Source organism: Dendropsophus ebraccatus, chromosome 5, assembly GCF_027789765.1.
Source record: "Dendropsophus ebraccatus isolate aDenEbr1 chromosome 5, aDenEbr1.pat, whole genome shotgun sequence".
NCBI lineage: Eukaryota > Metazoa > Chordata > Amphibia > Anura > Hylidae > Dendropsophus > Dendropsophus ebraccatus.
The window spans coordinates 130682778-130708757 of NC_091458.1; the positions used below are offsets into that span (position 1 = coordinate 130682778).

At 40.2% G+C, this 25980-nt stretch overlaps 1 protein-coding gene across 2 annotated transcripts in view; it reads left to right on the forward strand.

The window, feature by feature from the left end:
• Positions 1-369: 369 nt before the first annotated feature.
• The window catches only part of CYP4F22 (cytochrome P450 family 4 subfamily F member 22), an 82453-nt gene continuing 56842 nt past the window's right edge, over positions 370-25980 (forward strand). For both annotated transcript variants that reach the window (XM_069971280.1, XM_069971281.1), the window contains exons 1-2: positions 370-443; positions 12083-12305. In XM_069971280.1, coding sequence (XP_069827381.1) covers positions 12084-12305 — 222 coding nt within the window. In that variant the 5' untranslated portion in view covers positions 370-443; position 12083. The remainder of the gene's footprint in view (positions 444-12082; positions 12306-25980) is intronic.

The window sequence follows — 25980 nt, forward strand, 5'->3', positions numbered from 1 at the left end:
TCTATAAGGTGTCTCAAATTGGTCTAAAATTCCTCTAAATACACAAAAGTATAAGCAAATATCCCATAAAACTAAGTTATTTGATATAATACAAAAGTTAGTAACTGGAATGACACTTTCCGCAGCAGTATGGTGCTTTGTGGTCTCCTCCTGGACACGTTAGGCCGAAGGTCCTCCATTTCTTATATGGTATCCAGTTTAAGCAGTCTGCCCTGGTTACAGGTTTCCTTAATGTAGATAGATTTTATAGTTTAAGAAATAATCATGGTATTCCAGCATTTCACCAGCTGGTGGCGACATAATACAATCAGCATGTGTTGGACACTTGAATAAGATGAGCATGCCCAGAGGACAAGCCCTTGAACTCCAGGAAGTGTAAGCATTCAAACAAGTTACTGCTGGAGTTTGTCTTGTGCATTGCCTGGTATTCTGCCCAGTGACAGGTAATATTTTTGGTTATGAACGACATGGCTGCTCACACACATTTGTGTTATTTTCTGTAAGAATGAAAGATGTATTATGTTTATAAGCTATTGTACTATTATTATTGTTTTTTGTCTGCTACATGTGGCTCTGTGAAACTATAATTCCAAGCATATCTTCACAGTCAGCACATGTGGGATAAGTTGTTCTGACGCAAATGTGAACATTGCCTTACCCATGCGCCCTTCCAAGGCACATATTAAAATAGTTAAGGAAGGCATAAAAGGTATATAAAGTGCACTGCAGCAGATAAAGTGTATGATATAAAAAAAATAGGCAGGTGCTTGTGTATTATACCCACATTCCTATAATATTAGGGAGTCTGTTCAATTGCCTGTATTTAGTTCTGTATTGTGTCAAAGTTCTCTGTCCTATGCGTCATATTTTTATGTATTATTGGTAATTGGTAAAATGTACAGCGCTCTAGTAAACAAGCATAAAAGTTACAGTGCTAAAGTCCTATAAATCAGATGATTGTGGAGGTTCTCACAGACGGACCCCATCAAATCTGAATTGATTGTCTATCCTAAAGACAGGATGGGGGGTAAAAAGTTACATCTGTATTATGTAAAAACAATATTCACATTGGCATGGTAAGATTTCTATCAAAGTTCCAATAGTTTTGATGGCAAGAATGATGCAGTTGTTTCTATCAAAAATACCAAATGGAAACCTGATTTATTAGGGCAGAAGGAATCCCAACATATCCTATCACAATGATCAGAGATGAGCAAATTGACAGTAAGTTAGGGCTTGCGAAACACAACTCAAACACAACATTTGACCCCCGATGGCTAGAAAAGATGTATGCAGCCTGTATACATGGCTGTATCCAGGCAGCCCTAGGGCTGCATCCATCTTCTGCAGCCATTGGGAGACAAATACTGAGCGTTCAGGGTTTTTATGAACCCTAACTTACTGTTAATTCCCTCATTTCTAACAATGATTAATATTTTTCAACGCAATGAAAAAAAAACATGGCAGGCTCTGCACTTTTTTTAATCAAAAATTTTTTTGAAAATATTTATAAGTTGTAAAACGGCGCTGAGCAAAACAATATCTTATAATCAGGGACGATTGTAAGAAAGTGATGTTCAAACATTGTACATAATTATACATTGTACATTTTTTACTTCTTGTGCCGACGATTGCTTAAAGAGACAACGTACTTAAAATAGGTGAGTGACGCCAAATTATGTAGTGAAATAAAATATAATAGAAAGTCAACACAGAACCTAGTTGTTTGATGAGTGTGTAGGCAAATATATCTGTTTTGTCTCCCTATGACTACTAAGTCTATATTACAGCAACAAAAAGAAAAGAAAGGATGGAAGGGGAGAAGGAAGGTAATCTTGATTTGTTGTGGGGGTAGTCAGAAACCTCCTCTAGAAGGTATTCAACGGCTCCAATAGAGCAACATATTAATCATGTGTCCCTAGTTCCCTGCTGCTTAGTTCTTCTACCCACGCAATCTTCTACCCTTCTATCCATTCTTGAAAGGTGGGTGGGGAGTCCGATCTCAAATGTAAAGGAATAAGTAGTTTGGCTGCCATCAGAAGTAGAGTTGGTAAGTGGTGATTAGCCGGGGTAAATGTGGGGTTGGGTAGCCAAAGAAAAATAAGTACCAGGTCTAGTGGGACCGTACAGCCACATATGTTTAAGATGCGTTGGGTCATCTCCCTCCAGTAGTTTTGCATATTAGGGATTCAAGCCAAATGTGGGTGAGTGTTCCTGAATGCGTCTTACATCTCCAGCAGTCTCTCACTTTCTTCAGAAAATATGGGTCTTTGTACCAACGTGTCGTTCATTTGTAAGAATTCTCTTACAAAGGGTAAGGGTGGGTTCAGACGGAATCCGCGCTGAGACGGTCTATGGCCGGGCCGATTCCACTGTCCACCGAAAGAATAGACATGTCAGTTCTTCTGGAGGAAGGCGGAATCTGTCTGGCTATAGAATGGTGTCTACGGCACGGGTGGATAGGCCCCCCGCCACAAATGGGTAAGAGCAACTGAATCCGCTGGAACTTATCCGGGCGGATTCCAAGAGTGTGAACCCACCCTTAGGCAGGTAAGCATCTGCACTTTTTATATGTAGATTTTTTCAAACAGTCTAAAAGAAAAAATTTGTTGCGCATAGCCACATGAGCTCAGCTATAAAACCTCTAGTGTAGCTCTCGTGAATTTACCTTTTCACGTTGTTTATCTGATTACATGAGACTCAAAGGTTAGTAAGTTGTAGATTACTGTCATTTATTCTAGTTTCTGTGGTTGATAGGTTAAGGATTTTATCTCTGTTATCTCTCTCTGAAAGCTTCACGATACCTGTAGAACAAACTATCCCTTATCCCAAGGACAGTAAAGAAACTTGTAGCCAAGTTTTTCTAATTTCATAGTTACATGCACAAACATGGGTGGAGAGAGAGGTAAATTAGTAGAATGTAATGGGTTCTCCTTACTAGCTGTTACCTCCTCACACAATTCCAGTATGGGGGTTGGTAGAGGGCATGTCTTATAAAACTCATACCCTTTTAAAACTCTTGCTCTGTACAAATAGGTTCCTTAACCTCTCACTGACATGTACGAAAATCACTGCACTCTTTGCCGTGATTTTTCTGCATGCCTATCATATATCTGTCTGTGCTTCTGGTCCGATGTGCGGCACGCTGGAATGCTGCACTTCAGGCGCTTGGTAAAACTTATTTGAGGCCAAAAATTGGCATCCTATATGTGGCATTGGGGCACTGGGTGCACATTGAGAACTACATCGGAAGGAAGGACTTTCACTCAGTAAAACTATTCAACACCCTAGAATATATTTAAGACAACGCGCGTAATAGCGTCGGCAGCGGGCAGGGGAATGAGGAGCAAACAAGCGCTTAAGTCATACACAATCAAAAGGCAGAATCAGGAAGTCCAATTTCTATTTTGTTTGCCACCTTTCAAACTTACCTTCTCCTTAATATTAGGAATTATTTACATACCCCCTCTATCAATTTTCTCAGACCTTGAAGCTCTCGAACCCTAAACTGAGTTGGTATCATACTATAATGGAGCATTACATAGTATAGCATTGTGGCCAGTTATTCTATTTAACCACTACTGACAAAGAGAAAATAATATTGAGAAAGTGCAGTGTCCCTCGACCCTGCTTTGTGCTGTGCATTTCATACTAGAGGTAGTTCGGCACAATTCTCTATTTTATTAAGTATCTATAGGGTCTCGTGTAGGATGAAGGATAAGTACTTTTATGATGTTCTGTTTCTATTTACTTACAAGAAGTATAGGTTGATGGTAATGGAGGGATTAAGTGTTTACATGATTTTCAGTATATAATCTTGTCTGTCACCTGCTTAAAGGGGTCAGACTGTCAAGTTTATTCCCAGGTCAACCTATGACAGCTTACCAATTTAGCCTAATTGTTACTCTTTTCTCCCCTGACCAATCAGGGCCCTGACCAAAGGCTCCCCATTTCTCGTGTCCTATCAGTAACCGAGTTACCTCAGGTTCCTCTCCATCAATAGGGAGTGAGTCCTTAGTCTATAAGTAGGGGTGGAGAGGGTCATTTGCTCAGACCAACCTATTTCCAGTCTAATGTAGGAGTGGAGGTGAACTACTGAGCTTCTGCTTCCATGTTCCTGACTGCAAAGCCATGCAGTGCTAAGCTCACCAGAGGAGAATCTGCTGTCCACGCTGAGAGGGTCATTGTTTTATAGCTTTGGTAAAAGTCCTACATTTCGCAAAGGTACTACAATAGTCTAGTCATGGATTGGAAAAGCTGCGTTTCCTTGCTGATTTGCTTTCCTACTTTCGCTGAGCCCTATTGGCCAAAAGTTGAAGGTCAACTCCTCTAGTGGCGCACTAGGGCCAAGGACTACTGGACGTGTCACTCCGCATACTCGGCACAGCTGGACAGGTCAACGGTTATGAGTACTGGTGGTCTCTCTATCAAAGTCTTAGTCTCAAGACTTTGCAACTGACCCAAAATTGTCAGGACCCTCTTCAGCAGAGTATAATACTTTATGGACAGTGCCCCTCATAGTTGTCCACCCTACCACTTCTGTCTCAAGTAACTTACAAAAGTAACTTACAAAAGTAACCCCTCCCATTGTTGACAGTTGCTTGTCTTGGTTACAGACCTACTCTCTGCTCTAATAAATACAATGATCAGCCGATGACAACGATCATCGGGTGATCATTGATATAGGTTAGAACCTATAATTGTCGGGCACCGACCGCGTACTGCTACTTGTAATAGTGGTGCGTGGCCGGCGACTGATGATATATATTACCTATCCATGCTCCACGGCTCCTCCTGCGGCCCGCCTCTCCCTGGGTCCCCTGGACCGCAGCAGCCTGTGATTGGCTGAGCGGCCTGTCAGCTGACAGGCCGCTCTGAAGCTAGAGCGTGCGGGACCCGGAGGGAAGCGGACCACAGGAGCAGCCCTGGAGCATGGATAGGTAAAGTACAGTCATGGCTAAAAGTTTTGAGAATGATACAAATATTAATTTGTCTACTGCTTCAGTTCTTAAAATGGCAATTTGCATATACTCCAGAATGTTATAAAGAGTGATCAGCTTAACAGCAATTACTTGAAAAGTCAATATTTGCCTAGAAAATGAACTTTATCCCCCCAAACATATTTCAACATCATTGAAGCCCTGCCTTAAAATGACCAGCTAACATTGTTTCAGTGATTGCTCCATTAACACAGGTGTGGGTGTTGATGAGGACAGGGCTGGAGATCGATCTGTCATGATTAAGTAAGAATGACACCACTGGACACTTTAAAAGGAGGCTGGTGCTTGGCATCATTGTTTCTCTTCTGTTAACCACGGTTATCTCTAAAGTGCAGTCATCATTGCACTGCACAAAAATGGCCTAACAGGGAAGAGTATCGCAGCTAGAAAGATTGCAACTCAGTCAACAATCTATCGCATCATCAAGAACTTCAAGGAGAGAGGTTCCATTGTTGCCAAAACTGATCCAGGGTGCCCAAGAAAGACCAGCAAGCGCTAGGACTGTCTCTAAAAAGGGTTTCAGCTGCGGGATCGGGCTACCAGCAGTGCAGAGCTTGCTCAGGAATGGCCACAAGCACACTGTGAGGCGGAGACTCTTGGAGCAAGGCCTGGTCTTAAGGAGGGCAGCAAAGAAGCTACTTCTCTCCAGAAAAAACATCAGGGACAGACTGATATTCTGCAAAAGGTACAGGGAGTGGACTGCTGAGGACTGGGGTAAAGTCATTTTCTCTGATTAATCCCCTTTCCGATTGTTTGGGACATCTGGAAAACAGCTTATTCGGAGAAGACGAGGTGAGCGGTACCACCAGTCTTGTCTCATGCCAACTGTAAAGCATCCTGAAACCATTCATGTGTGGGGTTGCTTCTCAGTCAAGGGAATCGGCTCTCTCACAGTCTTGCCTAAAAACACAGCCATGAATAAAGAAAGGTACCAGAATGTCCTCCAAGAGCAATTTCTCCCAACCGTCCAAGAGCAGTTTGGCGATCAACAATGCCTTTTCCAGCATGATGGAGCACTTTGCCATAAAGCAAAGGTGATAACTAAATGGCTCAAGGAACAAAACATTGAGATTTTGGGTCCATGGCCTGGAAACTCCCCAGATCTTAATCCCATTGAGAACTTGTGGCCATCATCAAGAGACGGGTGGACAAACAAAAACCAACAAATTCTGACAAAATGCAAGCATTGATTGTGCAAGAATGGACTGCTATCAGTCAGGATTTGGTCCAGAAGTTGATTGAGAGCAGCCAGGGAGAATTGCAGAGGTCCTGAAGAAGAAGAGTCAACACTGCAAATATTGACTTGCTGCATTAACTCATTCTAACTGTCAATATAAGCTTTTGTTACTCATAATATGATTGCAATTATATTTCTGTATGTGATAAAACATCTGACAAACACACATAAAAACCAGAGGGCAGCAGATCATGTGAAAATATAATATTTGTGTCATTCTCAAAACTTTTGGCCATGACTGTATATAGTTTTAAGCAAGGGCTGCAAGGACATCGGTAACCTTGCAGCCCATGGTAAACGATTATCGGGCCATGTAATAGGCCCAGTAAACGAGCGCCAATCTAACAGATCAGCGCTCGTTTACAGGTATTATCGGGCCCCCATCGGCCCGTGTAATACCGCCCTAGGAGCAGTAGTCTGGCTGGTGTATCTAATAGCTATAATATAGATGTATAGAGATAAAGTGTAAATATGCTGTATAATAATTACGCTCCATTCACTTCAATCGAACGGAGTCACAAAACCAAAAACAAAACTGGAGACAAGAGTGGTGCTGTCTCTGGAAGTAAGTGGCCAGGTTTTTGTAGTGCTGGATAACCCCTTTAACTCGCTTATAAGCAACTCTCAGAGTTGTCAGCGTGCTCCTGCATTAGTCACAATGTGCAGGTACACAGGATTACTCTCTGTTGGTGTCGGCAGTGAACTGGCAGGAGCACACATCTCCTCCCTTCTCTATGCAATCCAACCTCTTTACAAAACAGAACACACCATATCAGTAAAGCAATAAGGAACTTTATTCCATCAAACTGTATCTAAGAGCAACATTTCAGCTGTCCTACGCAGCCATTTTTAAGAATTAAAGGGGTTGTCCAGCGAAAATCTTAGTGTCAGAAAGTTACATAGATTTGTAATTTACTTCGATTAAAAAATCTCAGGTCTTCCCATACCTATCTACTGCTGTATGTCCTGCAGGAAATGTTGTTTAATTTTCAGTCTGACACAGTGCTCTCTGCTGACATCTCTGGCTGAGACAGGAACTGTCCAGAGCAGGAGAGGTTTTCTATGAGAATTCCTGTCTCGGCCAGAGATGTCAGCAGAGAGCACTGTATCAGACTGGAAATAAACCAACATTTCATGACATAAAGCAGCTGATAAGTATGGAAAGACTTGATATTTTTTAATAGAAGTAAATTACAAATCTATATAACTTTCTGACACCAGTTGATTTGAAAGAAAAATATTTTTGCTGGACAACCACTTTAAAAATGGCTGTAGGGGGCAGCTAAAAAAAAGGTTGCTCATGCAAACACTTTGATAGGCTAAAGCCCCTTTTTGCTTCACTGAAACAGTGCGCTGCTGTGGTCTCCAAATATCTGACTATCTGTTTATTTCAAGCCACTTATAAAGCATCTACCATGCAATTTCTATCTGCTATCTATGTACATTAAAAAGTATATGTATAGTAATGGTGCATTGCAAGGTTTTAGCTTGCTGACACATGCCATGACATTGAGCAACATCCTTTCTCGGAAAAACTTGTGTATGCGGAAGATGACAGCTGCTTGTGTAACATGGTTGTTAGATGTATATGTGTCAAGCTGTAAACCACAGACTATAGAGCGGGCATAAAGAGATTTCTTCTTTCATAAGGAGAGTTCCTCTTATTTATTTTTTCATAGAGCTTTGTCTGCAAGATGCCCCACCAGCTGGATCTGCACGGAGAAATATAAAAAAAATCTAACAGCCTTATCATGCCATTATGTGAGCCTCTGTGCCACAGGGACATTTTTAAGCCTGACCCCCCAAAATACCGGATTTAATAAATGACCCCCATGGTACCTTTACAAGAAAAAAATAATTTTAGATGCGTGCATACATTCTTCCTCTCTCATTTGTATCTACCTGTTCTGCATCATCCATGTACAGGATTTGGCCTTCAGCATTAAAATGGGTTGTCCAACGAAAATCTTTTTCTTTCAGATCAACTGATATCAGAAAGTTATATAGATTTGAAATGTACTTCTATTAAAAAATCTCAAGTCTTCCCATACTTATAAGCTGCTGTATGTCCTGCAGGAAATGTTGTTTTATTTTCAGTCTGACACAGTGCTCTCTGCTGACATCTCTGGCCGAGGCAGGAACTGTCCAGAGCAGGAGAGGTTTTCTATGGGAATTCATAGAAAACCAAGATAGAGATGTCAGCAGAGAGCAGTGTGTCAGACTGAAAAGTAAACAACACTTCCTGCAGGACATATAGTAGCTAATAAGTATGGGAGGACTTGAGATTTTTCTATATAACTTTCTGATATGAGTTGATTTGAAAGAAAAAGAGCTTCGCTGGACAACCCCTTTAACTCTGTATCAATACAGCAGGGGGAAGATTTGAACAGGTTCGAAGCTCTTGGCATCATAATGATACACAACGCCGGGGGTTATCCAGCACTACAAAAACATGGCCACTTTTCCCCCTCTCTTGTCTCCAGTTTGGGTGGGGTTTCCAACTCAGTTCCATTGAAGTAAATGGAGCTTAATTGCAAACCACACCTGAACTGAAGACAAGAGAGGGGATAAGTGGCCATGTTTTTGTAGCACTGAATAACCCCTTTAAGCTCCATTCACTTCAATAGAGCTGAGCAGCAAAACCCCACCCAAGCTGGAGACAAGAGTAGGGCTGTCTCTGGAAGAAAGTGGCCATGTTTTTGTAGGACTGGATAACCCCTTTAATCTTTTTCTTTTTAGTGTTTCCGCAAGTCTTCGGCAGCAGGTTTGCACAAAATCATATGATTATTGTTGCAGACTTGTGCACAGTATAGAGGAAGCGGCACCACTGTCCAAAACAATACAGCAATCGGGTGCAACACACGTACTTAAGCAAGCAATATTGTATAAGAGAAGAATGAAGAAGTAAGTTTATAGAAATGTGCATACAAAAATTAGTAGCAAAAAAGTGTGTACTTTATTAGAGATACAGCTCAACTAAAAACATTAAAAACATGCCAAACAACACCTTGAGATAAAGGGTGTACATCCCACTGAGCAAGGATCAAATATCTACAACAGGGGCTGGGTGTAGGAAAGATGTGTACAAAAAATGTAAAATAATAAACATATAATAAAAATAAATGTGTTATGCTGCCACCTTGCAGCTTCTTTAGGAGTGACTCTTGACAAAGCTGCAAGGTGGCAGCATAGGGTGTGGGCTTCACACACCCCTCTGATCACCCGGGTATTGCCTACTACAGGTTGTATTGCCCTTGATGTATTTATTTTGATTATATATTCATGCATTTTTTGTATACATTTACCCTCATGCATTTATTTTGATATGTGTATTATTTATTTATTTTGATTATATAGTTATTATTGTGCATTTTTTGTATACATCTATCCTATACCCGGCCCCTATTGCGGATTTATTCGATCCCTGTTCAGTGGAGTGTACACTCTTTATCTCAGGGTGTTATTTGACATGTTTTTAAATGTTTTTAATGTTTTTGGTTGAGCTGTATCTCTAATAAAATACATACACTTTTTGCTACTAATTTTGGTGGGCACATTTCTATATACTTCTTTATTATTCTCTTTTACAATATTGTTACAGATTTGCTGACGCTGTCACCGCTCGCATGGTCTCTGCCCACCCAGATCTCCAGCTGATACAGTATCCTCCTCCAGAATGATTGACAGCCGGAGAAGGCCAGCAGCGGCCTGAGGATACTGCATATTCTGTAGAGCGGGGTGCACAGAAGCAGTGCGGGTGGGCACTAACATTGTCACAGACACGCCACTGTCAGTCTGGGGATAAAAAACATTTTTTAAAACGATGGATCACAAAGCAGCGTGGGCAATACATACAGTACGCTGTCAGTATACCCATGCTGTCAGTTTCCATTTAAAAAATACCTGTCGTTAAAAAAATAACTTTTCATATGTTATCAGGCATGTCAAAAGTAATGGATCACAGTTGGTCTCACATCTGAGGTCAGGATGTGGTGTCCCACCATGGGTGTTGATATTGGTTACACCCTTCATAAAAGCCTGTACTTATTATTTAAGTGGTGATGAAGGTAGTAATAAAGTTTTGCCACTAGATGTTGCTGTATTAGGTATGTATACTCAGATGTATACTCAGATGCTGCACAGCTGACGTGTGCAAAGGGTTATTGTTTGTTTGTATGTCACAGGGATCTGTGAAGCTATAGGAATCGTTTCTTCTATCCTATCACATCTCTCTTTACTTCTTCTATTGCACTCTTCACCCACTCACAGCGCACCTTAGAAACGCTGAGGAAGGAAGTCACATGGGAAACAGGAAGAGTAAGTCAGTCTTAGTCAGAACCCTGTATGGGTAGGAAGCAAGACAAGACACAGCTAACAGTTTCTTTTCAGTCTACTCTACACAACACTATGCAGTGTTAGAACCCTCACAGGAGAGGACAAGTCAGAGATAACCCCAGCCCATGGACAAGGAGAGTCACAGTGCAGGACAGTATCCACAGACAGCAGTAAGCTAGGAACTGATCCAGATAGAGCAAAGTTGCGCAAAGCCTAGGAAGTCAATCTCACAGCTCGGTTGTCAGCAGGGAACCCTCAGCATTCTGCTCATCCCAGGTAACAAGGTCTGGGGCCTGTGTCACCCTCTAGGACGGGTCCCCCAAATCTAGTGAAAATAAGGTGGTGCGAAGACCCAAAGGTGTTCTCTTCTTCTTCCAAGTATTCTTCTACCTCATCCTCCAACATCCCGGCAGAGCACAGTACTACTTGGGTTGGGACTCTCACGACATTCTCCTTTCTGCTGCTCTGCTTCTTTGTATGGTTCTCAGCATGCTACTCAGTCGGCATGCCTGTACCCTTCACTATATTCCTATCACTGATCTGGTTGCGGTATTATCAAGTGCTTTATCAACTGTCAGGTGTATCATACCCTGCCAAGGAAAAGCTGTATAACTTGCTGCACACAAGTTAACAAAAGCTTATTTATGATAAAGAGACTCTGTGGTTCTTCATCTCACACCGACACAGTATACACTACAGCCTTGGGACATTTCCCCTTTCTGTGGGTGGCAGTTCCGATAGTCCGGGAGGGTCACTACACCACTCAGGCCAACCGTGATATCATCCCAAGGGACCCCAAAGCAGCCCGGCAGGACACTGTCCACAGGGGAACAAGGTACAACCGGCCTTCTTAACTAAAAACAGGTGTGCCTCCATACCTGTGTACCCACCTGGCACTGTCGTCGTGAGATAACATCTTAAGAACCAGCTGTATCTCGGCCAACCACCACCGGAGTAGCGTCATACCCTACCATCTAGCAAGTGACCAGCCGTGCCTCTGACATAACACCACGGGGGTTACACAGCACAAGGAGATATAGCTGGGGTGAAATCTTGGCAGCAGCGCGATCAACTCTCCAACTGTATCTCCTGATCAGCTAATTCCGACAATGTAAGTCAATGAGGCTACATTGTCGGAATTAGTGAGCGGTCAGGGGAGTGGATTGCACGACCGCCACACTCTCTTCCTGGCTATATCTCACAGTGAGTGTAAGCAGTAAGACCAGCTGCGATCAATAACTTTTAGCATGCCTGATGACCTATCAAATGTCAGGTACTCTTTGAAGTGGACCCATCATTTTTGGCAAAAAACATTACCTACACCACAAAAGGTTTTAAGACATTTTTCATTTGTACTCTGACTTGTATTCTACATCAGTATAGTCATTGTGTATGTCATTGAAACCTTTTTTTTGTCATGTAGTCTACTGTAAGGGGGGGGGGGGGGGGGGGGTCCATAATAGGCTTTTGTACTCACTATTATTTTTTTTATTTTTTTCCCTCCTATCAGGATGCTGCCCATGGTGGATCATCTGCTGGATACGCTACATTTAGAGCATACACCCTTCAGGGTTTATGCAGTCACTGCCTTGCTTCTCCTCTTTGCTGGCATCATTGCTCACACTCTCCTTAGGGTGGCGCTCTACATACAGGCATATTCAACAAATGCCAAAAGGCTGAAATGTTTTCCAGAGCCTCCAAGGCGTAACTGGCTTTATGGACACCTAGGAATGGTAAGATATAGAAAAAAGGTTTCACAAATATACGAAGTGTGTATGTACAGGAATCAAGACTGTCAAACTATTTCTGGGCAGTTTAGGCAAAAATTACATAAAGGCAACATTCTGTATGGGCAAAGTAGAGTGACAAATATAAGTACTGTATGCCCATAGCTCAGAATATTAATATGGACTGTTTAGTAGTAATGTTTAATTATTTGCTTTATTTTGGACCGTAAATGGGCCATCCCATCAGAATATTGCAAGTGTAAAACTTTTTTTTTTTATTTTCTTTCTTTTTTTTATTTTCTTCCACTGTCATGTGCTATTTATGCATCTATAACATTCTGTAGTTATGGGGCTGGTGATTCTGCCAATGTTGATGAGATCTGTTATTTGTTGTTTTTTGTTTTGTTTTCATATTAATTATTATTTTTATTAATCTGATGTTAATAACTTTCTCCCTCTGTTAGGCTAGGTTCACACTACGTTTTTGTAATCTGTTTTTTCAAAAAACTGATGCATTTGTGTGGATCTGTTTTGATCTGTTTTTCCATTGACTTCAATTATTTAAAAAAGTGGATCAAAACGGATCCGTTTTTTTTTTTTAATGGACACAAAAATGTAGTCTGCCTCATTTTTGTCTCCTTTAAAAAATGGATTGCAAAAAGTAGTGTGAACCCAGCCTAACTGGAGTTAGAGAGGCAAAAGGACATGGCTGTATAGATGCATAATTTGATTGATAATTGATAGTTTTCTGCTAAACCCACTGGTTCCATTGGGTCAAGGGACTGAATTGGATTGCGCAGGTGGATTGCAATATTTGTTCTCAGGGTAGATAAGCCATCAGCTGAGGTGGTTGGCAGCAGCTTTGATAGCTATCTGGTTGGCATGACCACCATTAGACCAAGCAACTTTGTTACACAACCAGTCTCCCAGTGATCACATTATACCTAGAACCCCCCTAGAGCCCTAAACAATCAGATTCCACCTTTCATTTTCCAAAGAATCTGTGAGGAATGGAAGGTAGAATCTGATTGGTTGCTATAAAGTACATGCTTATTTGCATTTAGCAATAGAGAAAACAGAAAAGTTTAAAACAAACAAACAAAAAACTTTTCTTTCTTCTGTTGTGGCTGTTGGCACAATTCCTTATGCAGTCATTATTCTGAAGTGCTGTAAATCCCCACTTCCCCTTACTGACCACTGTAAAAGGTGTTGGCAACCATCTAAGGGCTACATCATATCACCATGTATGGTAAAATTCACACATTCAGGTTTTAAATTGCAATTAATGAAAACAAGACTGAATGAATGAATCTGGAAAGAGAAATCTTAGTTTTTCTGACTACTACATAGCTCAAGGTGTAAGAGCACAGTGGGGAGTTAAAGAATTTTCCCAAGGTGCATTGACAATAAAAAAAAGATTGCATACTCACCATAGGATACTGTTGCCAGCACTACTGGTATTTTTCTGCATAGTCACAATTTCTCTCTCTCTCCTACAAGTGACAAGCTGGTTTTAATGGAAACAACAGTATACAATATCAAATAAACAAATGCAGCATCTCCAAAAACAGCTGTTTTCCTGCTATGGTGTTTTCCTGCTATGCAGTGACTAGTACCTACCAAAAGCAGTCCAAAGACGGACTATCCGACCGTGACAGGGTCATTGGTGCCTAGGGCTTATCAAATTACTGAAAAATATGTAATACAGTAAGATGGTACTGCTCTCCATCCTCCATAAACATAGCACAAAATTGTACCTACTGTATGTAGATTCTAAATTGCAGGAACTTGTGAAAGCGGAAACTGTTTTCATCAAACCATAGATTCTTTTTGAAAGGTCTCATCTATGCTTAAAGGGAACCTGTCGCCCTCGCACCTGGGGCGGAACCCACCCGATCCTGTGATAGAGCCCCCCATACTGTAGTGCTTTTTTAAACACTATTATGACATCATTAATAGTATATTAGTTGACATCATTTCCGAGATCACTGATAACAATAATTGTTAACAATTATAAATTTATCGACAACATCACCGTTGACATCACTGATGACATCATCGAGTAGTGATGACATCATCGATGACATCAATGAATAGTGATGACATCACTGATGACATCATCGATGACATCACTGATGACATCATCGATGACATCACTAATGACATCATCGATGACATCACTGATGACATCATCGTTGACAAAACTGATGACATCATCGATGACATCACTGACGACATCATCGATGACATCACTGATTATATCATCGATGACATCACTGATGACCGATTACATCATCGATAACATCACTGATGACATCATCGATGACATCATCGAGTAGTGATGACATCATCGATGACATGATCGAATAGTGATGACATCATTGAATAGTGATATCACTGATGACATCATCGATGACGACATCACTGATGGCATCATTGATGACATCACAGATGACATAATCGATGACATCACTGATGACATCACCGATGAAATCATCAGTGATGTCATCAGTGATGTCATCGGTGATGTCATCAGTGATGTCATCGATTATGTCATCAGTGATGTCATCGATGATGTCATTGATGATGTCATCGATGATGTCATCAGTGATATCATCACTATTCAATGATGTCATCACTATTCGATCATGTCATCGATGATGTCATCACTACTCGATGATGTCATCAGTGATGTTATCGATGACGTAATCGGTCATCAGTGATGTCATCGATGATGTAATCAGTGATGTCATCGATGATGTCATCAGTGATATCATCGATGACAAAGCTGATGACATCATCAATGACATCACTGACGACATCATCGATGACATCACTGATGACCGATTACGTCATCGATAACATCACTGATGACATCATCGATGACATCATCGAGTAGTGATGACATCATCGAATATTGATGACATTATCGAATAGTGATGACATCACTGAGGACATCATCGATGACATCATAAAGTAGTGAAGACATCATCGATGACATCGCTGATGACATCATCAATGACATCACTGATGACATCATCAATGACATCACTGATGACATCATCTATGACATCACCTATTACATCATCAATGACATCACTGATGACTTCACCGATTATGTCATCGATGACATCATCGAGTAGTGATGACATCATCGATGACATCACTGATGACATCATCGATGACATCATCCAATAGTGATGACATCATCGATGACATCATCCAATAGTGATGACATTACTGATGACATCATCGATTACATCATCGATGACATCACTGATGACAATCATTGACAACAATGATAACTTTATCGACAACATTATCATTAACATCACTGATGATCATCAAAGAGTAACTTTGGTACAATCCCTTTCAGAGCAACTTTGGTACAGTCCCTTAAGGAGAGAATTAGGTGCCAACGCTTTAAATTAGCTATATACTGTCCCTTTAAGAGCAGCTTAAGTATTGTCCCTTTAAAAGAGACTTAGGTGCTATCCTTTGAAGACCAGCTTAAGTACGGACCAGCTTTAGTACTGACGGAGTCTGTGCGCAAAGCGGTTCGGGCTGTATTAATCGCATAACAATGGCTGGAAGAAGAAGAAGACGAATTGCAATATAGTGCTTTTTCAAGCACTCTTATGACATCATTAATAGTAAATTAGTTGACATCATTTCCGAGATCACTGAAAACAATAATTGATAACAATTATAAATGTATCAACAACATCACCGTTGACATCACTGATGACATCATCGATGACATCATCGAGTAGTGATGATATCATTGATGACATCATCGATGACATCATCGAGTAGTGATGACATCATCAATGACATCACTGATGACATCATCAATTACATCATGGAGTAGTGATGACATCACTGATGACATCGATGACATCACTGATGACATTATCAATGGCATCATCGATGACATCACTGATGACATCATCTATGACATCACCTATTACATCATCGATGACATCACTGATGACTTCACCGATGACATCACTGATGACATTATCGATGACATCATCGAAAAGTGATGACATCACTAATGACATCATAGATTACATCACTAATGACATCATCGATGACATCACTGATGACATCATCGATGACATCACTGATGACATCAATAACATCACTGATGACATAATCGATGACATCACTGATAATATCATCGATGACATAACTGATGACATCATCGATAACATCATTAATGACATAATCGATGACATCACTGATGACATCATCGATGACATCACTGATGACTTCACCGATTACGTCATCGATTACATCACTGATGACATCATCGAGTAGTAATGACATCATCGAAGACATCACTGATGTCATCATCAATGACATCATTGAATAGTGATGACATCACTGATGACATCATCGATGACATCACTGATGACATCATCGATGACATCACTGATGACATCATCGATAACATCACTGATGACATCATTGATTACATCACCGATGACATCATCGATGACATCACTGATGACATCACTGATGACATCACCGATGACATCACCGATGACAATCATTGACAACAATGATAACTTTATCGACAACATCATAGTTGACATCACTGATGATCATCAATGAGTAACTTTGGTACAATCCCTTTCAGAGCAACTTTGGTACAGTCCCTTAAGGAGCGACTTAGGTGCCAACGCTTTAAATTACCTATATACTGTCCCTTTAAGAGCAGCTTAAGTATTGTCCCTTTAAAAGAGACTTAGGTGCCATCCTTTGAAGACCAGCTTGAGTATTGACCCTTTAAGAGGCATTGACTGACTAGACCTTAGAATTTCTATTGGCTGCTATATTTCAGCTATTTGCCTAAGTGCTGTGATTGACTGTTAGCGTTTACAGTGTAATCATTGTTCCCAAAATAACATTATTTTCTATGGGAAATTAGGGGTTCTTAGATGTAAATTTCTTAAAAACGAGATATCCGATCGAAACCAAAAATAGAAAGCACACCTGTCACCGCCGAGGGCTTCGAAGCGCAGTTTGGACGGAGTCTGTGCGCAAAGCGGTTCGGGCTGTATTAATCGCATAACAATGGCTGGAAAAAGAAGAAGACGGATTACAATATAGTGCTTTTTCAAGCACTATTATGACATCATTAATAGTATATTAGTTGACATCATTTCCGAGATCACTGATAACAATAATTGACAACAATTATAATTTTATCGACAACATCATTGATGATATCATCGATGACATCACTGATGACATCATCGATGACATCATTGATGACATTACTGATGACATCATCGGTGACATCACTGATGACATCATCGATGACATCTCTGATGACATCACTGATGACATCGATGACATCACTTATGACATCACCGATGACATCACTGATGACTTAACCGATTACGTCATCAATTACATCACTGATGACATCATCGAAGACATCATCGAGTAGTGATGAAATCATTGATGACATCACTGAAGACATCATCGAATAGTGATGACATCACTGATAAATTCACTGATGACATCATCGATGACATCACTGATGACATCATCGATGACATCACTAATGACATCATCGATGACATCACCGATGACATCACTGATGACATCACCGATGACATCATTGATGACATCACTGATGACATCATCGATGACACCACTGATGACATCATCGATGACATCACCGAAGACAATCATTGACAACAATGATAACTTTATCGACCACATCATCGTTGACATCACTGATGATCATCAATGAGTAACTTTGGTACAATCCCTTTCAGAGCAACTTTGGTACAGTCTCTTAAGGAGAGAATTAGGTGCCAACGCTTTAAATTACCTATATACTGTCCCTTTAAGAGCAGCTTAAGTATTGTCCTTTTAAAAGAGACTTAGGTGCCATCCTTTGAAGACCAGCTTTTGTACTGACGGAGTCTATGCGCAAAGCGGTTCGGGCTGTAATAATCGCATAACAATGGCTGGAAGAAGAAGACGACGAATTGCAATATAGTGCTTTTTCAAGCACTATTATGACATCATTATTAGTATATTAGTTGACATAATTTCCGAGATCACTGAAAACAATAATTGATAACAATTATAAATTTATCGACAACATCACCGTTGACATCACTGATGACATCATCAAAGACATCATTGAGTAGTGATGACATCATCGATGACATCATCGAGTAGTGATGACATCATCGATGACATCGCTGATGACATCGCTGATGACATCACTGATGACAACATTGATGACATCATCGATGACATCACTGATGACATCATCGATGACATCACTGATGACATCATCAATGACATAATCGATGACATCACTGATGACATCATCTATGACATCACCTATTACATCATCGATGACATCACTAATGACTTCACCGATTATGTCATCGATTACATCACTGATGACATCATCGATGACATCACTGATGACTTCACCGATTACGTCATCGATTACAAAACTGATGACATCATCGAGTAGTGATGACATCATCGAAGACATCACTGATTACATCATCAATGACATCACTGATGACATCATCAATGACATCACTGATGACTTAACCGATTACGTCATCGATTACATCACTGATGACATCATCAATGACATCATCGAGTATTGATGAAATCATCGATGACATCACTGATGACATCATCGAATAGTAGTGACATCACTGATGACTTCATCGATGACATCACTGATGACATCATCGATGACATCACTGATGACATCATCGATGACATCACTGATGACTTCATTGATGACATCACTGATGACATCATCGATGACATCACCGATGACATCACTGATGACATCATCGATGACATCACTGATGACATCATTGATGACATCACCGATGACATCACTGATGACATCATTGATGACATCACTGATGACATCATCGATGACATCGCTGATGACATCACTGATGACATCATCGATGACATCACTAATGACATCACTGATGACTTCACTGATGACATCATTGATGACATCACCGAAGACAATCATTGACAACAATAATAACTTTATCGACAACATCATCGTTGACATCACTGATGATCATCAATGAGTAACTTTGGTACAATCCCTTTCAGAGCAACTTTGGTACAGTCCCTTAAGGAGCGACTTAGGTGCCAACGCTTTAAATTACCTATATACTGTCCCTTTAAGAGCAGCTTAAGTATTGTCCCTTTAAAAGAGACTTAGGTGCCATTCTTTGAAGACCATCTTTTGTACTGACGGAGTCTGTGCGCAAAGCGGTTCGGGCTGTAATAATCACATAACAATGGCTGGAAGAAGAAGACGACGAATTGCAATATAGTGCTTTTTCAAGCACTATTATGACATCATTATTAGTATATTAGTTGACATCATTTCCGAGATCACTGAAAACAATAATTGATAACAATTATAAATTTATCGACAACATCACCGTTGACATCACTGATGACATCATCAAAGACATCATTGAGTAGTGATGACATCATCGATGACATCATCGAGTAGTGATGACATCATCGATGACATCGCTGATGACATCGCTGATGACATCACTGATGACAACATTGATGACATCATCGATGACATCACTGATGACATCATCGATGACTTCACTGATGACATCATCAATGACATAATCGATGACATCACTGATGACATCATCTATGACATCACCTATTACATCATCGATGACATCACTAATGACTTCACCGATTATGTCATCGATTACATCACTGATGACATCATCGATGACATCACTGATGACTTCACCGTATACGTCATCGATTGCATAACTGATGACATCATCGAGTAGTGATGACATCATCGATGACATCACTGATGACATCATCAATGACATCACTGATGACATCATCAATTACATCACTGATGACATCATCAATTACATCACTGATGACTTAACCGATTACGTCATCAATGACATCATCGAATAGTGATAAAATCATCGATGACATCACTGATGACATCATCGAATAGTGATGACATCACTGATGACATCACTGATGACATCATCGATGACATCACTGATGACATCATCGATGACATCACTGATGACTTCATTGATGACATCACTGATGACATCATCGATTACATCACCGATGACATCATGGATGATATCATCAATGACATCACCGATAAAATCACTGATGATATCATCGATGACATCACCGAAGACAATCATTGACAACAATGATAACTTTATCGACAACATCATCGTTGACATCACTGATGATCATCAATGAGTAACTTTGGTACAATCCCTTTCAGAGCAACTTTGGTACAGTCCCTTAAGGAGCGACTTAGGTGCCAACGCTTTAAATTACCTATATACTGTCCCTTTAAGAGCAGCTTAAGTATTGTCCCTTTAAAAGAGACTTAGGTGCCATCCTTTGAAGACCAGCTTTTGTACGGACGGAGTCTGTGCGCAAAGCGGTTCGGGCTGTAATAATCACATAACAATGGCTGGAAGAAGAAGACGACGAATTGCAATATAGTGCTTTTTCAAGCACTATTATGACATCATTATTAGTATATTAGTTGACATCATTTCCGAGATCACTGAAAACAATAATTGATAACAATTATAAATTTATCGACAACATCACCGTTGACATCACTGATGACATCATCGAAGACATCATCGAGTAGTGATGACATCATCGATGACATCACTGATGACATCAAGCATATGCACAAATAGGTAGCACATCACAAAAATACTTTATTACAATATAGACACAATTACAAAAATTTACTAAATAGATGAAGCAGGAGTATTGCAAAAAAGGGAGACAAACCCCAGTAACACTCTACTTTAAAAACAGTTAAAATGTCCACATAGGTCAGGCCGGTATACCAGCAAGGACCATTCCACCACCCTGACCCAGGACTGTACAACCAATATCAGAATGTAACTAAACTGCCAAAGCAGAGTCCCTATAACATATCCCTATAGCAACACCACAGTGGTGTATCCAAATGGGTAGGACAGTACAAAATAGTCACCATAACAGTCCATAAGAGCGTAGTGAAAAAACGGGTCAGGTGGGAAAGGAGAAATCCCACGCGTTCCGCCGCCCAGCGGCTTCCTCAGGGATATGAATAGTAGAGTGGGGGGCATACTATATATGTATCAAGAACATGTGTGGGCAATTACAATCATAACGTACCATGTGCAGGAGAATCTGGCGTCTAGCGATATCGGGCGCCATCTTGGAAAGATTGCGCCTGCGCAGTAAGTCCAAAACATATGAGGAGAGCCATGGCGTGTAGCGATAGCGGGCGCCATTTTGGTAAAGTTGCGCAAGCGCAGTATGTCCAAAACATAGGAGGAAAGCCAATACTAGCAAGGCCACAAAAACATGGTGGCCGTAGCCATGGATATATGTAAGCGTTGTGGAAGACTGCGCATGCGCATACATCGCAGAGAGAAAATCATATAAGATAATAGCGCATGCGCCAGTCGCCCAAATATGTTATCCAGCACTATACCCAGATCTGTGCACTGCGGCCAAGGGATAAGCGACCGCACACAAGTCGGAACATCGGAGCTTGCCCCAAGCTATCATGTAAACCACAACTTTAGCATAGGAGCCGCCGTACAATAACTGCTAGTTCCGATTACTAAAACCGGCATCTATTACATAGAAAAAATTGCGATAACATAAACATATGGGAATATAAAAAGGTATTAATGGGGGAAATTTTACAATCATGAGGTTATAACCAATATGTTGTATTGCAAATAAGTGCCCCCATAAATGTAGTAGCTGCATCGCAATAATATAATATCATACGCAAATAACATATATCAAATTAAGATGAATCATTAACAGCTACAAATTGTCCAAATGGTACGATACGTAGACCCACATGAATAGACCCAATCACAATGATTCAAGTAGTGCCTAACAGTGCCGTCCAAATCAGGGTCAAACCACGGAGTATAGTCAGTAGATTCGACCCATATAGATGTTATAATATGAAAAATGGTATAAACATGGTATAGACAACTTCACAAAAACAGGCAGAGATATCCAATAATAGTACGTTAGAAGAGCCCAAACATGTAATCCATCGGATAACTGCCGCATAAAAAACGCTAGATATAAACAGCGGCAAATAAATACAAAAAAAAAAAAAAAAATTATAAGCTAAATAAAGCAACTAAACGAAAACATAATAAATAAATTATAAATTTCAATATAATTCTCTTTCTTTTATTCTATATAGTGTGTATTTTCTTATCACTATTGGGACATTTGGTCATATATATAAATAGTACACATATTGCCGATTCTCCTATCTCCTTGGATATGTGCAGATCCAGGTTTCTCTTTCTGGGCTGCACATTCATCCTCTGATTCAGGTTTAGCTGATTTTTATAATATAATACACACATTTATATATATTTTATTATCACTTTTTCTATATAGTGTATATTTTATAATATATTGTTTTATCACTATTTGGGATATTAGGTCATGTATAAATAGTACGTATATTGCTTATCTCCCAATACGGTGGAGCTTTCCGATATACTATATGGCAACAGCTCACCATCACTTTAACCTGTTTTTCAGTAAATTTTGTTCCTTTTACTTTACTATACTTGCTATATGGTATTCATTTTGTGGCATTTATCAGTAATTCTTATGCGACATTTCAGTTGCCTTTTATATGCCCGAATTGTCAGACATATTGTGTCATCGATCGTGACTACCGACAGTTCCATTATATATCTATCACCATCTGTATCCATTGTACGACATTCATTGGCGTCTGTTGAGTTGTCAGTTTCTTGTCACATTGTGCCGGCTTAATTGAGGTTTTCTCGATACATGAGCATAACTGAGCCTTTTTGATAAATCGTGCCGGCATAATTACTAATCATGACTATACATCGTCTTATCTCTAAATATTTATTCGCCGTCATCACATCGCTTTATTTTTAAATATCTATCCGCCGCTATTAACATCTGGCTTTCTCTATATGGCAGTTATCTATGGCAGTTTCCCTATATGGCAGATAGTAGTTATCCGACTTATTTATCTCTTACGTGTCTTGAGCTCTCTAACTTATCACCATTGGATATTACTGCCTGTTTTCGTTTAGTTGCTTTATTTAGCTTATAATTTTTTTTTTTTTTTTTTTGTATTTATTTGCCGCTGTTTATATCTAGCGTTTTTTATGCGGCAGTTATCCGATGGATTACATGTTTGGGCTCTTCTAACGTACTATTATTGGATATCTCTGCCTGTTTTTGTGAAGTTGTCTATACCATGTTTATACCATTTTTCATATTATAACATCTATATGGGTCGAATCTACTGACTATACTCCGTGGTTTGACCCTGATTTGGACGGCACTGTTAGGCACTACTTGAATCATTGTGATTGGGTCTATTCATGTGGGTCTACGTATCGTACCATTTGGACAATTTGTAGCTGTTAATGATTCATCTTAATTTGATATATGTTATTTGCGTATGATATTATATTATTGCGATGCAGCTACTACATTTATGGGGGCACTTATTTGCAATACAACATATTGGTTATAACCTCATGATTGTAAAATTTCCCCCATTAATACCTTCTTATATTCCCATATGTTTATGTTATCGCAATTTTTTCTATGTAATAGATGCCGGTTTTAGTAATCGGAACTAGCAGTTATTGTACGGCGGCTCCTATGCTAAAATTGTGGTTTACATGATAGCTTGGGGCAAGCTCCGATGTTCCGACTTGTGTGCGGTCGCTTATCCCTTGGCCGCAGTGCACAGATCTGGGTATAGTGCTGGATAACATATTTGGGCGACTGGCGCATGCGCTATTATCTTATATGATTTTCTCTCTGCGATGTATGCGCATGCGCGAGTCTTCCACAACGCTTACATATATCCATGGCTACGGCCACCATGTTTTTGTGGCCTTGCTAGTATTGGCTTTCCTCCTATGTTTTGGACATACTGCGCTTGCGCAACTTTACCAAAATGGCGCCCGCTATCGCTACACGCCATGGCTCTCCTCATATGTTTTGGACTTACTGCGCAGGCGCAATCTTTCCAAGATGGCGCCCGATATCGCTAGACGCCAGATTCTCCTGCACATGGTACGTTATGATTGTAATTGCCCACACATGTTCTTGATACATATATAGTATGCCCCCCACTCTACTATTCATATCCCTGAGGAAGCCGCTGGGCGGCGGAACGCGTGGGATTTCTCCTTTCCCACCTGACCCGTTTTTTCACTACGCTCTTATGGACTGTTATGGTGACTATTTTGTACTGTCCTACCCATTTGGATACACCACTGTGGTGTTGCTATAGGGATATGTTATAGGGACTCTGCTTTGGCAGTTTAGTTACATTCTGATATTGGTTGTACAGTCCTGGGTCAGGGTGGTGGAATGGTCCTTGCTGGTATACCGGCCGGACCTATGTGGACATTTTAACTGTTTTTAAAGTAGAGTGTTACTGGGGTTTGTCTCCCTTTTTTGCAATACTCCTGCTTCATCTATTTAGTAAATTTTTGTAATTGTGTCTATATTGTAATAAAGTATTTTTGTGATGTGCTACCTATTTGTGCATATGCTTTTTGTTCTCCTTGGATATGTGTTATTTATATGCATTGGTTTAGCACTCCTTTAATTTACAGCGGTGCCCACTGGTTTTCTATATATACAATCACTGATGACATCATCAATGAAATCATCGAGTAGTGATGACATCATCGATGACATCGCTAATGACATCATCGATGACATCACTGATGACAACATCGATGACATCATTGATGACATCATCGATGACATCACTGATGACATCATCGATGACATAATCGATGACATCACTGATGACATCATCTATGACATCACCTATTACATCATCGATGACATCACTAATGACTTCACCGATTATGTCATCGATTACATCACTGATGACATCATCGATGACATCACTGATGACTTCACCGATTACGTCATCGATTACATAACTGATGACATCATCGAGTAGTGATGACATCATCGATGACATCACTGATGACATCATCAATGACATCACTGATGACATCATCAATTACATCACTGATGACTTAACCGATTACGTCATCAATGACATCATCGAATAGTGATAAAATCATCGATGACATCACTGATGACATCATCGAATAGTGATGACATCACTGATGACATCACTGATGACATCATCGATGACATCACTGATGACATCATCGATGACATCACTGATTACTTCATTGATGACATCACTGATGACATCATCGATTACATCACCGATGACATCATGGATGATATCATCGATGACATCACCAATAAAATCACTGATGACATCATCGATGACCACCGAAGACAATCATTGACAACAATGATAACTTTATCGACAACATCATCGTTGACATCACTGATGATCATCAATGAGTAACTTTGGTACAATCCCTTTCAGAGCAACTTTGGTACAGTCCCTTAAGGAGCGACTTTGGTGCCAACGCTTTAAATTACCTATATACTGTCCCTTTAAGAGCAGCTTAAGTATTGTCCCTTTAAAAGAGACTTAGGTGCCATCCTTTGAAGACCAGCTTTTGTACGGACGGAGTCTGTG